At 37.4% G+C, this 15,468-nt stretch overlaps 1 protein-coding gene across 2 annotated transcripts in view; it reads left to right on the forward strand.

Annotated features, from left to right (window-relative positions):
- parga (poly (ADP-ribose) glycohydrolase a) overlaps positions 1–15,468 on the forward strand; it is a 163,481-nt gene that overhangs the window by 114,992 nt on the left and 33,021 nt on the right. For both annotated transcript variants that reach the window (XM_067972525.1, XM_067972524.1), the window contains exons 12-13: positions 1,449–1,524; positions 6,929–7,076. In XM_067972525.1, coding sequence (XP_067828626.1) covers positions 1,449–1,524; positions 6,929–7,076 — 224 coding nt within the window. The remainder of the gene's footprint in view (positions 1–1,448; positions 1,525–6,928; positions 7,077–15,468) is intronic.

The raw sequence follows: 15,468 nt of genomic DNA on the forward strand, positions 1-15,468 counted from the left end.
TCCCAGAAAAACTCAACTTCACAACATCCGCCATCATAAATGAATGGGTTGGTTAATACAATGTGTGTCATGTGGCATAAACCAGCATGTCCGCCCACTTTCTGTGAGTAATGTCATGGGCGATCTGCTAAAACTTCCCCCAGTAGCCATAAAAACATATGACTGAAGTTCTACTCTGTTGCAGATATATCTGTTTGCAAAAAAATGTGGTAGTGAAAGATTTTTGTGATTTTTAATTCTATTGATTTTACAGTACTATTAAATAAATACTGTTAAAACACATTTACAACTTGTTAATAATTTAAAATTCTGGCAAATAATCAGATTTACTGATGGGTGACATTTTTTCCCTTATCATTGTTTTTAAAGGACAAGAAAAGATGGTGGTAACTTTGTCCTTCCACCTGGGTTAAAATCCTGAATACACAAGTAGTAAGGCCTTACTGTCAGTTTGGGCACAGAGTGCAAATTTATTTTGATTGGTGGTGGCCTGTAAATTTATTGTAAAGCATTGGCCTGTGAAAATTCATACCTCAAGCACTAAGGATGCTCATTACTATGAATGTAATTTGAACATGGGATATAACTTTTGCAATTCATGAAGCTACACTGAGAGCATGTGACAGTTCATAGTTTGTTTGGGGTTCAAGATTCGACAGGACTCGATTTTTCTTGTTGTGACAAACTTCCATTTTCTTTCGAGGAGGTGGTTTATTCATGTTTGATTAAACTGACTTGATACTTGAGTGAAATTTCATGGCGCCAGTTCACTTGAGATGCATATAGCCCAAGGCAATCTTTCTTATCTAAATACTTTGACTAGTGCATTTGCACAGGTATAATTGGATATTTTTTCAAAATTTGCCTTGGAAAAGACAAACGGCAATTTAATTAGGCCCTGATTTGCACATATTGTTTTGCTGATGTGCAGGTTTAAGGACTAGGCTTTGTCCTCTGTTTACACTATTTGTATAACTTGGTGTTTCTTTTCAATTTTGATGATTAAATTAATCACTTGAAAGCTTTTTTTTATTTCCCTTAAACAATTTGTCCAGTTTTTTAAAAAAAAGTAATTTCTGTCCAATTTCATGTATTTGGAGCAGTGATTTTTATGAACTTTGAAAGATGTAATTTGAGATGGATAAGAAATATATCACTGCATCAATAAGTAAACAAAAGAAAAACAGAAAACTTGGAATTCCAAAGGGAGATAATTTACTTTTTTTGTTATAAATTGCAGCCACTATCAATGAAACTTCAGGCAAGGATATAAAGCAGATTTAAGCCAGAATGCAGACAATCAGATTGGTTGAATATTCTGGAAAAATGATTAAATAAATATCCAGCATAGCCAAAGATGCATTCCTTAAATTTCAACAGCATATTAGTTTCCATGTATACCAGTTGTACGAATTAGATTTGTTTAATTGCAATATTTTTGTGTTCAGGTCCACAAAAAAGCTGACCAAGCTGCACATCACATGTGAAGGAACAATTGAAGACAATGGACATGGTATGCTACAGGTAGGAGCAGAACAAATGATTAAAGGAAGCTATCAGAATTAGCTGATACCCAAAACTATGTTGATCATTATCTTTCTTGATCCAACCAATAACACAGGAATGCTGTACATGTAAAACAAAATATTAAAATAACATTTACCTTCTAATTGACATTTCAACAGTGTTTTAATCAATTTAGAGTACTATACTTAAAATACTAGATTGCAATTAGAAAGCTTTTTCAGTGCAGTATTGTGGAAAAGATTTTGGGACCATTTTTTCCTACATAAAAGTAGTCACTGTATTCAAAAGTAATTCATAGGGTGAAGTGCTTTGATGCATTTTGACATGATGAGGCACGATATTCCCAGATGCTATGGGTGCTTGGTTCACTTCCTTTGCACGCACAAGCTTAAATGCAGAGTTAAACACCAAATTATATTTGACACTATAGCCTTTTCCAGGAGTGGTCAGCAAGCATAGAGTTCATGGTCTTTTTCTGCAAGTGTAGAAATTTACTGGATATTGCACCAGGCCAAATCACTTACTCCAGCCATTGTGTTGCATAAAAGCCTAATCAGTATGTGTTTCCATGGTATTCCCACATAGGTAATTGGGTCTACTCCTATTTCCAGAGGTGAATGAGAGCAGTCCAAAGCCACATTTGGGATTCCAATTAGCCAACCTGGAAGTCTTGAATACTTGCAGACTTGAATATTTACCTCACATATTGTGCTGCAATCTTTCTTATATTTTTAACTTTCTTAAGCAGCCTAGTCCATAACAGTAACCTGAGAAATACCCCTCATCAAACCCCATTTCACATTTCAGCAATTGGTAATTAATTTAATGCATTTAAACTTGTGCGTGCAAGGGAAGTGTACCAGACATCCACAGCATCTGGGATAAAGTGCTACAGTTAAGCAAAGTTATGTGTGAAGCTTTATTAGTATTTTCTGCATTGATATAGAATATTGACGTGCAGCTGTGTCAGTTTTTAAGTTCCTGGCATATATATGCAGCTCTGTCTCACACATTCAGCAACTCTTTTGATGCTGCTCCACTAATAATCTTGTGTGAGAGCCCATCCAGAGCATTTTTAGATTGAAGGTATCATATAGAGGGCAACTGGAATGTGAAGTTGCTTGATTCCTGATTGCGAGCTCAGGTTCCCAAGCTGCTTCGTATAACCCTTTTCGGCTTATTATATGGCAGCAGATCTGCACACTGAGAGACTGATTTTTAAATTGACACAATAGCCTGTTCCAAGGGCGTGCTGGTGGATTATTAGTGCAGCCTGAACGCTGTCCAGTTGCCTGTGGCTTGTGGTCAGTTTATAGGTCTACCAGCAGCTGCGATAAGTGTGCTGTTTGTGCTACCCTGCAAAGTCCACTATCCACCGAGGCAAAACGCAAAGGCTATTGTCAACATGACATATTTTTAAAAAGGTGTCAAGCCATTCCATCACCAGGTGGTTGAAATCTCAAGGCTTCATTTTTTTTGGTGGTTGGGGGGAGCGGGGGGGAGAAGAGAGATGGAATACAGCAAACAGCAGGTTATGTTGCATCTGATTTTCACTAGGTTAAGGAGATGTACCTAATTGGATAATGCACAGACATGTAACTCTAGAGAATTTACCCAAATGCAATTATGAGTGAATAGAGGTTGCTTAACCATAGAGCACTACTGGGAAGAATGTACAATCACAGTACACCCTGGGGATTAACTTCCTTTAAAGCAAATCGAAATAGTTCTCCATCTAGTAGCCTTTTTGTAACATTAAAAAGGATGAGCTTTTAATAATCGTTGCCCTAAAAGTCTTAAGAAATTACGATAATGTTTGATTATAATCACAGACTCAACATCCTTGGAAAACAGTATTTCAAGAAGCATACAGATTGATAAAATCGAAAATAAACTAAAAAGAATAAAATTGAAGGTTTTATATAACTCTTTAGCCTGTCTGGTTTAATATTGTGATTAGAGATGGAAAATGAAAAGTGCTTCAGAAGTTGCCGAGGGACACAGTTAGATTAGCATCTGAATAATGCACTGCTTTTTAAAAGTGCATTCTGCTTGTTGCAAATTGGAATGAATTACAGGTACATGAAGATGCTGGTGGTCATTGAGAAAGTCTACTTAAAATTTTGGCCCTGAGGCAGCTTCTATCATTTCTCCACTTCATTTTAACATGCTTGAAGGAGCTGCAATGGCAGCTGTCATCTGGCAAGTCGGAGACCAGAGCAAGGCTCTGATGGGATCATAGCCTCATCTCAGCGCTCTCCCTTTTTTTCTGTTGAATTTATAAAGAGCTTTTAAAGGACTCTGTGGCTTTCAACATGAGAGCATCAGAACTGAATTACAGAAGTTCAGATTTAATCTGAAACTCAGAAGTGTGATTCAGCCAATTAACCCTTACAGTCTTAAACTAGAGGCTTTATTGATTTGGTGTTCAATATGAGGGGACAGATTTCTTTTTGGTATTCTATTTCTTCAGAATGGTATACTGATGCTCGAGAGAGTAGCAGAGTCTGCGTGCGGTCTTTCCTCCCCTGCGAGTTCCCAAGCTCAGTTGTGCCACATGGGGGCCAAACATTTTCACACAAAAAAGAACAGAAAACTGTGCATCAGGTTACAAAACAGAATTGGCAGAGTTCTGGAGCCAGTTTCCAGCCCATTGAGCATGTAATCATGCAGACTTTTAGTATATTTTGAGGAAGTTTTCTCCCCATCCCTCCTCTCCTGAAGGTATTGATTTTTGCTGGGGTATGTATGTCCTGCAGCCCTGCTTACAGATGGTTTACAAGAATTTGCTTTTAAAATTGTAAATTGGAAAACTTGCACCTTACAAAACAAAGCTGAAGTTACATCGAGTATAATATTAGAAATCTGTGGTGACCTTGAAGTGAACAAATCAAACAAGCATCTTTTTACAGCAACAGGTTAAATTAGTTCTGCTTGTTTTATTGATTCAGTTCAATCTTGTTCTATATTAAATGCTGTTTACAGAATGTAACTGGGCCATAAATAACAATAGTTTTCAGTACTCATTCTCTCGCTGCTTTGATTAAATAATTATAGTAGAGAGGTAGATACACCGTGGTAATTTTATTGAATCCTTGAAACTATTTTACTAGTTTAGAAATCTGGCCATGGTGATTGGCTTTTTTGAAGTATTTTCCCACTTTCCCATGTCCTGGCTCTCCATGTGCAATCCCTGGCTGAGTGACCTGTTCCCAAACCTCTGCCAGTGCCCTTCTGAAACTTAGGAGGGGTATGACAGTGGCGCAGGGTGACCCTCCAGATAAATATGACCATAAAAGCTGCTGAATTGTCACAAAAACCCAACATTTTTACTATTCTTAAGGGAAGGGAACCTGTCATACCCACGTGGTCTAGCCTACATGTGACTTCAGTCCCACATTAATTACATGGTCAACTCAATGCCCTCTGAAGTGGCCTAGCAAGCCACTCAGTTAGAAAAGCAATCTTCTCAGGGCAGCTCGGGATGGGCAATAACTTGGCCTTGCCAGCATAACCTCGAGAACAATGGTTTTAAAAAAACTTAAGACAAATGAATTGAGGATTTAAGGTGCCAGAAGGAAGAAGTATCTCAAAATAGATTTAATTTCCAGCTTGTAAAAGTTCACCTGGCACTGACAATTTTGAAAATTGTCTCTGCATTTCTTTACTTAAAAATGTGTTTTCTTTGAACTGCGATTCTGTGTAAAAGTTTTACAAGAGATTTGAAGCTATGACCATTCTATGGAATGTTGCCCGTAATGAAGCAGTTGTATCCCTCTGGTACAGTATGACAAGTTGGACTCTCCCTAACATCGTAGCCTGTGGTTGAAAACGCTTAATTTTTGTGCTTGCAAGTTAACTGTTGAATGTACAAGCCTTTTATACTGAGTTGAATACTCCTTTAATAATCAAGATGCAGTAATTTGTGTATACCCCTAACTGACATGTTGTGCTGTGACTCATTAGTGTGTAATTAACCCACCTAATTAGTGTTACATTGTGCATATTTAAGTGAAACATAGGATTGTAGCAGTAAAAAAGGAAAAGGATTGGAGCAGTAAAAAATGCTTAAATAAATTACTAATTTGCTGATAGTAGGTAATGAGGTAAACCTATTTTTTATTGATTAATATAAATATTAAAGAAAACTCTAATTGAAGGTCATTTAAATTGTTGGACATCTTAGCTTACAGTGCTCCTCTTTTCACGTGATTTATGTGATTACCTCCAGTGTATAACATTTAGTTTTCTTCATAAATGTGACCTCTTTCTGTATTTTGTTTATAATATATTTTTGTCGTACTGTGTATTTTTGCTGTGTGTTTTCAGGCTATGAAAAAGTTAATGTAGTTGAACTGTGGGCTGGGTGATCTTAATTACTATGTTAGAAAAATGTTTCCAGTGTTGATTAATCATTTCACTATTTATCAAAGCAATTAAGAACCTTGTTTGGAAATATTAAGATTCACAGAAATGGCAATTGTTGGGAAAGAATTTTAGTAAATGATTTTAAAGTATCCATTAGAGTTAACTACATTACAAGGCAAAGGTGTCCAGTAAACCAGAGATTCAGCATATTAGAGCAAAAAGTATATTAAGTTAAATTAGCAGTACTGCAGAGTATAATTGAAAACCGATTAGCTGTCAGTTCCTGCTGATTTGTATTTCTTCATGACGATTAGCTAGTAACATGATGCTTCGCTACTGTTCAGATTTGTATCTGTTACTCACGTCAAGTTTTTCAACTGGACTGTTTTTTGTCGACTGGACCCTACTGCCTGGGAGTGCGGGCAAGCAAAGGCAAGGTGATTCTTTTGTGGGAGCACTTTCTCCTAGAGTGTGCCATTCCACTTACGAGTGACTAGCAAGAGGCCAGGGAACAATGTGCCCTCTGCCCTCTTGGTTGGGAAATAATACAAGAGACAATGGACCTAAAAGAGGTGAAATTAAAGGGAGAATATTAATAACTTTGATCAATCAGTTTTGGGCAGATCACCACTTCAAACTTAAAATAGCAGAGCAATGGAAATCTATTGCCACTCAACATTCCACTGCTGTCAGTGCAGCGGCTTCCATCCCTCATGTCCCTGTCTCAGCCTCAATCCAGATCATGGTCTCACTTTCCCAAGCCCACCAGCCAACTACTGTCTCACAGAATTAAAGTTCTTGCGTGTTTTACTGACGCTTGTGGTCTGGTCTTAGCACACATCCAGCCGCGGCACACTCTGGTTCGTAGGGAGTGAGAGTTTGCTTACAGCAGTGGTCTATGGTACTGGCCATGAGGCAAATATCCATTGAAGCCCTAAAAATGCAACAGCATTTGATACATATTCAATGCTCCTTACTTGTCTTTAAACCATAAATTTTTTTTAAAACACATAACATCTTCTTTTACTTTCAGGTGGACTTTGCAAACAAATTTGTTGGAGGTGGTGTCACTCGTGCCGGCCTTGTGCAGGAAGAAATCCGTTTTTTGATAAACCCTGAACTCATAGTTTCACGGCTGTTTACAGAGGCTCTGGACCACAATGAATGTCTCATCATTACAGGTTTGTTTTCTTTCTTGCCCTTTCTTAACATGACATTTTGTAGGTTGGCAAATTGTAAAAGATTCTTGATTAGTTATGTAGCATTGGACAAAGTAGAGAGGTGTCATTTAAACCTAATGAAAATTCTTCAGTTCTGATTAATTATAATTGAATATAATCAGAGTTGTAGGAACCTGCATCCGAAAAATCAATTCTATTAAGGATCTAGTTGAGTTTATTGTTTTGAAAGTAAAATGGTGCACTTCTCAAGATTTCAGTAAATTTTGACTGTTTTCCCAGCTGAACACATTCTCAAGGACCATTGCATTATACTTAATGAGACGATTCTGAAAATTGCATTCTCCACAAGCCATTTCCTCACTGCATTGTGATTCCCCTCGTTAATTTCTGTACTATTGAAGAATCTTGCTGTATATTTCTAAGAGGTTGTTCATGTATGAGTTTATCAATAAATTGTATGTATTCATGAAATTGTATGTTTATAGATTCAGTTATGTAGTACACATGAATTTGTTATTTGATGTGCACTTGCATTCAAATTTTTAAGTACCTGATAGGCTGAGAACCTGCCAACCACAAGAGACTATCTTCCCCCTCACAACTTGGAGGCGATGTAAAATAATAGGGAGGAAATGGCTCCACGTTACAATACTTTGGTCACAAAGATTGGGAATTTCATACATTCAGAACTTTAAAAGAAATCTCAAATTGTTCCTGCATTGCCACTGAGAAAATGTCAGCTCTTGAAAATAGTCCCAATTATTTTCACAAGAGCATGAATGCCAGGGTGGATCTGTCATACCTGAGCGTGCACATCTTCTTGAATATTGGAGCATGTTCTTTGAAAAGCAAAACGTATTTTAGTACATTGGTTGGTCTCTGTAGTAGCAACCTCTCCCTCCTCCTCCATTCTTTTATCTGTGTAAACAGGTAATGAGTAGATTCTTGTGAATAAATCACTGCAACAGCAACTCATCCATCGCTGACAAGACAGGTATCGTAAGCTCATATATTATGGGTTATTCACTGGAGGCTTTTAAACTAGCTGGCTGTTACTTCCAATGTTGAGTGAAGCACTGTAGGTGTGCTACAATCAGTCACCATTAAGTGACTTTTCTTCCGCTCCAAGCTTGTTTTCCTACAGCTTCCAGCAATCAGCTGTATCCTGCTGATTAGAGTACTTGATTCACTACTTAGTCTGATTAATTCAAACTTACTTCCAATTAGACATTGAATTCTGATAGAAACTGAACAGGATGATAAAAGTCAGTAAGGTGTGTGTGTGTGTGTGTGTGTGTGTAAAATGACGCAATACAATGAATAGAACACTTAATAAACTGATAATATGCCCTGTGGATAAGTATTTAAACAAAACTGTTGTTAATCCCGACAAAAGCATCCACTCTTTTTTAAAAAAATACTATTTGCTAAATTGAAGGTTTGATCAGTGCTGAATGAAAGCACAGTATATTATCAGAAATTAGTAATAGATCTGTGAGTTAATAATTTGCTGACATTTTATACCTGTAATTTTTTTTGTGTGACTTTAGAGCAATTATACAGTACATCCATTGAGGATTTAAGTGAATACATGGTATGATTTTATCAAACAATTCAAAGGAGAAACATTCCCCAAGGATAAGTACAGTGAGTGGCCAATATTTAAGGGCAAGGGATTGCTTATAACATCTGCTCCTTGAGGTTGTTGTCACTGATGCTGTGCATTATCTTTTTCAAAAACAAGATTTCCACTCTTTGCATAGTATTGGCTATATTGACAAGCAGGAGGAGAGAAACAGTGGGTGATGAGACTGTAATCAGTTTGCACAGGGACCATGACGTATTCCCTTGCCCTGCATCGTACCAGAGTGTCTCCAGCACTCATTGCTGATGAAATACTTCAATGTTGGGCTCTACATCAGGGCTTTGAAAATGTTCTTTTTAAAAGTATACATTATTTTAAATACTAACTATATAGCAATGATCTTGGGGTAAGCACTCCCATTTCTAGTGATGAAATATTTTTATGTTGCTATAAATAAGCAATTAGTAGGGTAAAACTGCTAAATTTATACAAAACAAAATATTCTGAAAGAATTAAAGTATTGTTAATTCTTTAACATTTAGATGAATAAAATATTGGTCACGAGAAAATAAGGCTAATTTGATGAGTGCTTTAACAGCACAATATTTCAGTGAGTGAATTAAAATCTACTTAAGATAGTTTTGCAGATTCGAAAGCAGCTGAAAAAAGAAAAGGTAGCTTAACATTTCAGATGTAGACTCCTTATCAGAACACTGATTTGAATTCTGACAAATGGTCTGCACCCCAAACATACGTAACTAATTTTTACCTCTTTATGGATGGCCGAAACGCCTGCTATGTAGACCCTTCATTTCTGCTTTTAATTCAGACTTACAGCTTTTGTTCTTACAGTTCTTATTTTTTTATCTCTGGTATTTTGAAAGAATGGTGATTTCCAACTACCAGGTAAAATGGATCTCTCATTGAAGGTCTCATGAGCCTACTGTATATTGAAGAATTATATTATTTCCATGTTCTGTGGTGCTGCACATGGGAGTCAAGACCATGTATAGTCTTCAGGTGAAGTGTTTCGAGACCAAGGATAATTGGACCAGGGCAAGGAGATATAATTCAGTCTCCATTTTGAAGTCCTACTTTCTGTCTCTATTTTATATGTTTCCTTTATAAAGTCATGTGTCTGTAATTATAATGGAAACTACCAATGTAAACTTGTCATGCTGTAAATACACCCTCCTATCAGTGGTCATACTATAGCACTTCAACTGCGGGGGGGGGGGGGGTGTTAATTATAGTGTGACATGTTTACCTTGGCAGTTTTCTTCATGAATGTGAACATATGTATAAAATAAAAAGGCAGACCAGACATGCAAATATCACTTTCTATTGCTTGTTTTGAAGCTGGGATTGTGGCTTTGTGACTCTTGTACGAAATTGTACAAAATACTGTAAAATCCTAAACCTAATCACTGTATGGATGAAGATTTCAGAGATTGAAAAAAAGATTCCAACAAATATCTTGCAGCCTATTAACTGTTCTTGTTGCAAAATTAAAATGCTACAAAAAACTTGTTTAATTTCCATAAAAGTGTACAATAGACTTACCTCTTTCCCTGGTGTATGACAGCAATAGTTGCCTGTGGGAGCCAATATTTCTGATTTGTGGCACTAATTGGTTCACTAATTTAAAACGATAGGACTTGAGATATGCTGGAGTTCGTGCTCGCTATTCTCTGATCTCGACTATGCTGCAATGGGCTGGTGTTGAGCAGAGACCAGATACCTGCCTGCAGGGAGAAAGGGTAAAATCAGATGCTCAGTCATCCAGTAATGTGCTCACACAACATAACATCTGGCTGAAGAATATGTTGTCTTAGCTGGAGAAAGTCCATGGCATAGTGAGTCTACAGGAGAGGAAAACAGAAAAGCAAATAAAATAAATGACAAGCTAAGCTGAAACTGGTGTTCTCCTGTTGCCATATTATTTTTTTCTCTCCTTAGAAGTTAACTAAAGAAAGACGTACTCCCTCTCCCAACTCTTTCCAAAACGATACGTGGTTGAAGGGATCCTTTATAGATCCCAAAGGACAGAAACACTTCTGATGTCATGGAATTCTCATGATGTTTCCTCATCATTCATTTTTACTAATTTATGATTGTTGAAAGGCACAGATCCCTTGGTTTGATTAACATAAAAAGATCAAATAATGTGGAAATTTTTGGTTTGCAGTGCACCCCGTCATAGGTCTCTTCCCTAGTGTCAAACAGGAAGCGTCAAATTTGAGAAAAAGACCACTTGGCCAAACATATTTCCAGTATCCCAGCTCTCACAGTATAGCATCAAACTGCATTTTGAATGCCTCTAATGGTTTTGCGCTACTGCCTTGTCTGGCAGATTATTCGAAATATATTTCACTCTTTGAATAAATAAGTTCTTCCTAATACCTTCTTTAAATTTACTTTTCACTAATTTAAATTTATGCCTCTAGTCCTACTTTTCTGACTTGCTTTAAAGTAATAATCTGGGTTTATGTTATTTTATACCATTTAGTATTATATACCTTGAGTAAGTTCGCCTTCTCTTAACCACCTTTCTAAACTGAGAAGCCTGAGCTTTTCAAATCTTTTCTTGTAGCTCATCTGCCTTCCACTTGACATCACTTTTATTGCACTTCTCCAGTACATGTGTATACTTCTGGTTGTATGACAACCAGAGGCATAATCAGACAAAAATGGACACCAAGACAAAGAAGCAGATGTTAGGATGGATGACCAACAGCTTGGTCAAAGAGCTGCATTTTAAGGAAGGCCTTAAAGGAGGAAAGGGAAGTGGGGAGTGAATCCTCGATCATAGGGCTTAGAGGCTGAAGGCAAAGCTGCCAATGTGGGGCAAAGGGAAGGCACAAGATGCCAGAATCAGTGGGGAGGTTGTAGAGATAGGGAGGGGCAAGGCCATGAAGCGATTTAAATGCAAGAATGAGAATTTTAAATTTGAAGCATTGGGGCACCATGAGCTAATGTAGGTCAGCAAGGACAGGGGTGATAGGTAAGCAGGACTTGGTGTGGTATAGAATACAGGCAGCAGAGTTTTGGATGAGCTGAAGTTTACAGAAGGTGGAGAATAGTATACCAGCCAGAAGGGCATTGGAATAGACGAGTCTGGAGATGATAGGCGTGAATCAGGGTTTCAGCGTCAAATGGGCCGAGTTGAGGGCGGAAGCATGCGGTTAGAGGTGGAAGTAGGCAATATCTGTGCTGGAGAGTATAGGGAATCGGAAGTTCATTTTGGGGTTGAATAGGATGCAGAGATTGCAAACAGCCTGGTCCAGCTTGAGGCAATAGCCAAGGACAGGGATGGAATCAGTGGAGTACAGTGTTTCCAGCAGGGGCCAAAGTCAAGACCTTCAATCTTCTCAATGTTTAATTGAAGGAAATTGCAGCTCATCCAAGATTGGATAGTAGTAATGGAGGGGTTGAGAGTGATGGTGGCGAGGTAGAGCTGGGTGTCGTCAGCACACACGTGGACGCTGATCCTATGTCTGCGGATGGTGTCGCCAAGGGGCAGCATGTAAATGAGGAAGAGGAGATGAAATTGAATATTTTATTTAAAGTGACAAGACTCTGACAAATACTAAATTTTGCTTCGAGCGGTACTGAGTGCTCATTTTACAGCAAAGTCCATTTAGCTTTGTTCTGCTAACAGAGTAAATGCCATCCAGTTTTTAAAAATTAAACACGTAATAGCTCTTTGCTCGATAAAGTTTGAACTGTCATTCATGCTGTATTGTTGTGATGAGGCTCCAGTAAACCAGATAGTAATTTCTTACAATGCAAAATACTCTTTTTTGATTACCTGGTTCAAAATAAAATTGAGTCTTAATAATTGTTGAGAGAAGAAAAATGTTATTAGAAACGTAGTAGAAGCTGTTATTTCTTGCTGTATTTAGGAGAGGGGCAAATGTTAGTTTGCTATTAAAGGCACTTTTCTTAATGCATCGGTCCTTTGTGTAAGGAAAACCTTCTGCACCTTTCAAAGTCCATGTAGTGTTGTAAAAATGTTTCCACATCCATTTTCCTCCAAGTACCAAAGGTAAATTATTATGAAATATAGGTAATTGAGGTGGGGTCTATATTCCATTGAGAATTTATCCTGCTTTATGTGGCTTCCCAGCAGCGTACATGAATGGCTCTTTTACTCCCCCCTATGGATCCCTACCCTCAAAAGCATCTTGGCTCATTCTAATGGCTCCGCCCCCCGGCTAAAGAACAGTACATATTAATTTCCTGCAATTACGTTAGTTCAAAACGGATGTAAAATTAAGCCTGGAATTTTTGGCGCAACAGGAAACAGTCATTTTTCTGCTCTTATATTGCTATTTTTTTTAGTTTTTAAAAAAAAAAATTATCCTCACTGAGACCTGCACTGTATTTTCTGTTTCTTTGAATGCATTTTTATGGCATCAGTATAAGTCATATTATAAATTGAAAAGCTGCCACAATTGCATGATCTTAAACATGCTATGACTAATGTGCATGGATGATAATTTGATGGCTTGAAAGATTAATTTTCATACTAAAACAAGGAGTATATGGTTTGAGTTTGGTGCTTACGCTGATTTCTGTTTGTATATGCGGATTTTTACGTTCCGGCATATGTTATTGAGATTGACAGGAAATTTGGGTGTAAATAGACATCAGAAAAATTGTCGCACAAATGGGTGTAATTTTGGGTGTAACTTCCTAATTACACCACACAGGAAATTCCACCCCAACATTCAGTTCTTGAATTATGAATGGTTTGGAAGTGACACTAAAATCATCCTGAACATCCTTCAAGTTCAGAGTACAGTTTGTGTTCTAAGCCAAATGGCCTTGGGTTGTGATGATTCACTTTCTGTGAAGTGACTTCTTATCACTTTCAGGGATTTACAATTAAGGTCCACTTAGTGTTATTGTGCAGCTAGAGCATTAATAACCACAGATGATGCGTGTGGCCCCTTAATGGAGAAGAATATTTCATCACACTTGTTATTCAAAGTCCAGCACATTTATTTCTGTACCTGACTTTAGCTAAGTCTCCTTAATGTCATGCCTGTCTGATGTATTCATTATATTGAGTTTTGATGCATCCTGACAAAAGGCCTAATGGATGTAACCAAGTTGATATATTTGAAGAAGGGGCTGAACATTTCAAAAGCACGTAATTAAATTTCTCTTTGCTGATGCTGTGTTTGGAGGAGATTGGGAAGAAACGTTTTGTCCAATGATAAATTTGTATCATACCAGGGAAAAGCAAATTATTTTGTGGGCACCTTAGGAATTAGATAGTTTGATGTAAATACTGGAGTCAGATTGGTGGATTTTAATGAATTACAGCAGTTTAATTGACATAACTGCAGATGGCAAGAGGTTGATATTTTAATTTTATCTTTAATGGAAGTACACTTGAAGGTCAGACTCAGCTGATTAATGGGGATTTCCCCGGAATGTATTTTGAAAGACTTATTATAGGTCTAAATCAATACAAATTCTACAGTGTGACAATTTTAAACATTAACATTTTAAGTTTTTACAATTGATATATTTTAAAGAGGTTTTTGCATTAAACTGAAAAGATTTGTTTCACTGATAACTTGAAAGCATTTTTACAATTCTTCAATATTTCAATACACTTCAATTCACAGGTTGTCCTTGGAGAGAGCAGACAAAAAGGTCACTTACTTCCATTTTTTTTTGCTATTGTTACTATGCACTTAACGGAGACATTTCTTTCCAGCTTGTCAATTTGTCAGAATTTTAAGCAGTAAAGAGCTGCTGGTATTTGAAGTTCACCGCCCACAGCAGTAAATAAACATGAAGCTGATATCAGTTTTTTCTGTCATGATTAAAATTCATTTTTTGTTCTGTCAGCTAACATGCAGTACCCTGAACAAAGGTCTGTCACATTGGATATTATGTGTGGAAAAACAAGTAATATATCAGCATTAAATGGTTTAATAAAAAATAAGCAGTGGTTCAGTAAACAGAAAATCATTGCTCTGCACATTAAACATAATCCAATTCATCAAATGATAGAATGAAGTCTTTGTTGCATTACCATGCTTCCTGGTTTAAAACATTGTTTCTATGAAGATATCATTATCTATGAGTTTCTTGCCACATATATAGGATATGCAACCATGATAAAGCAAAGTTAACACTTTATTTTTTGGTCAGCCAGATTTCTGCGATGCATGAAAATCCATTGCCATGTTTAAGTCTCCACACCAAGCTCCTGAGTAATCTACATGCAGAATTTCTGTTTGTATGGAGTACTCACTGTCTCTGGACTCACATCTATGGACGCACCCCACTTAGCTAAATCCAGAGAACTTAGATGCAGCTTTGCAGAGCCCAGGCCTAAAGACCTGAAGTGTGTTTGGGATACTTTGTAGTATTAGCAGCTGAAACGGTGTAGCTTTACTAGCACAGAGCACTGTTAAGCTTCCTGCTGCTTGTCCAGCTAGAACCACCCTACTGGCTTGAGCGTTGACTTGCAGAGTTCTCTGGAGTGAAGTGGAAAAAATCCCAGTCTCCGGATAGCAGATCGACCCTTCAACGTTTCATTAATGAGCCAGACTGGCTGGTGAATCGTCATCAGTGTCCTGCAGCACTGCGGAATTGCTTGACTTTGGTATCAGATTATTGAGTTTGGCACAAACGGCTGAATTAGTTCAGAATTTCAATTGCCAGACATATTCTCTTATGCATCAACCCTTAAGAGACCTTGCTTACTGTGATTCATCCCCTGTGAAGGCAATGACTAGTCAAGTTAACACATTTTAATGTTTTGCCATCAAAAAGAATATA

Source organism: Heptranchias perlo, chromosome 36 (genome assembly GCF_035084215.1).
Source record: "Heptranchias perlo isolate sHepPer1 chromosome 36, sHepPer1.hap1, whole genome shotgun sequence".
Classification (NCBI taxonomy): Eukaryota; Metazoa; Chordata; class Chondrichthyes; order Hexanchiformes; family Hexanchidae; genus Heptranchias; species Heptranchias perlo.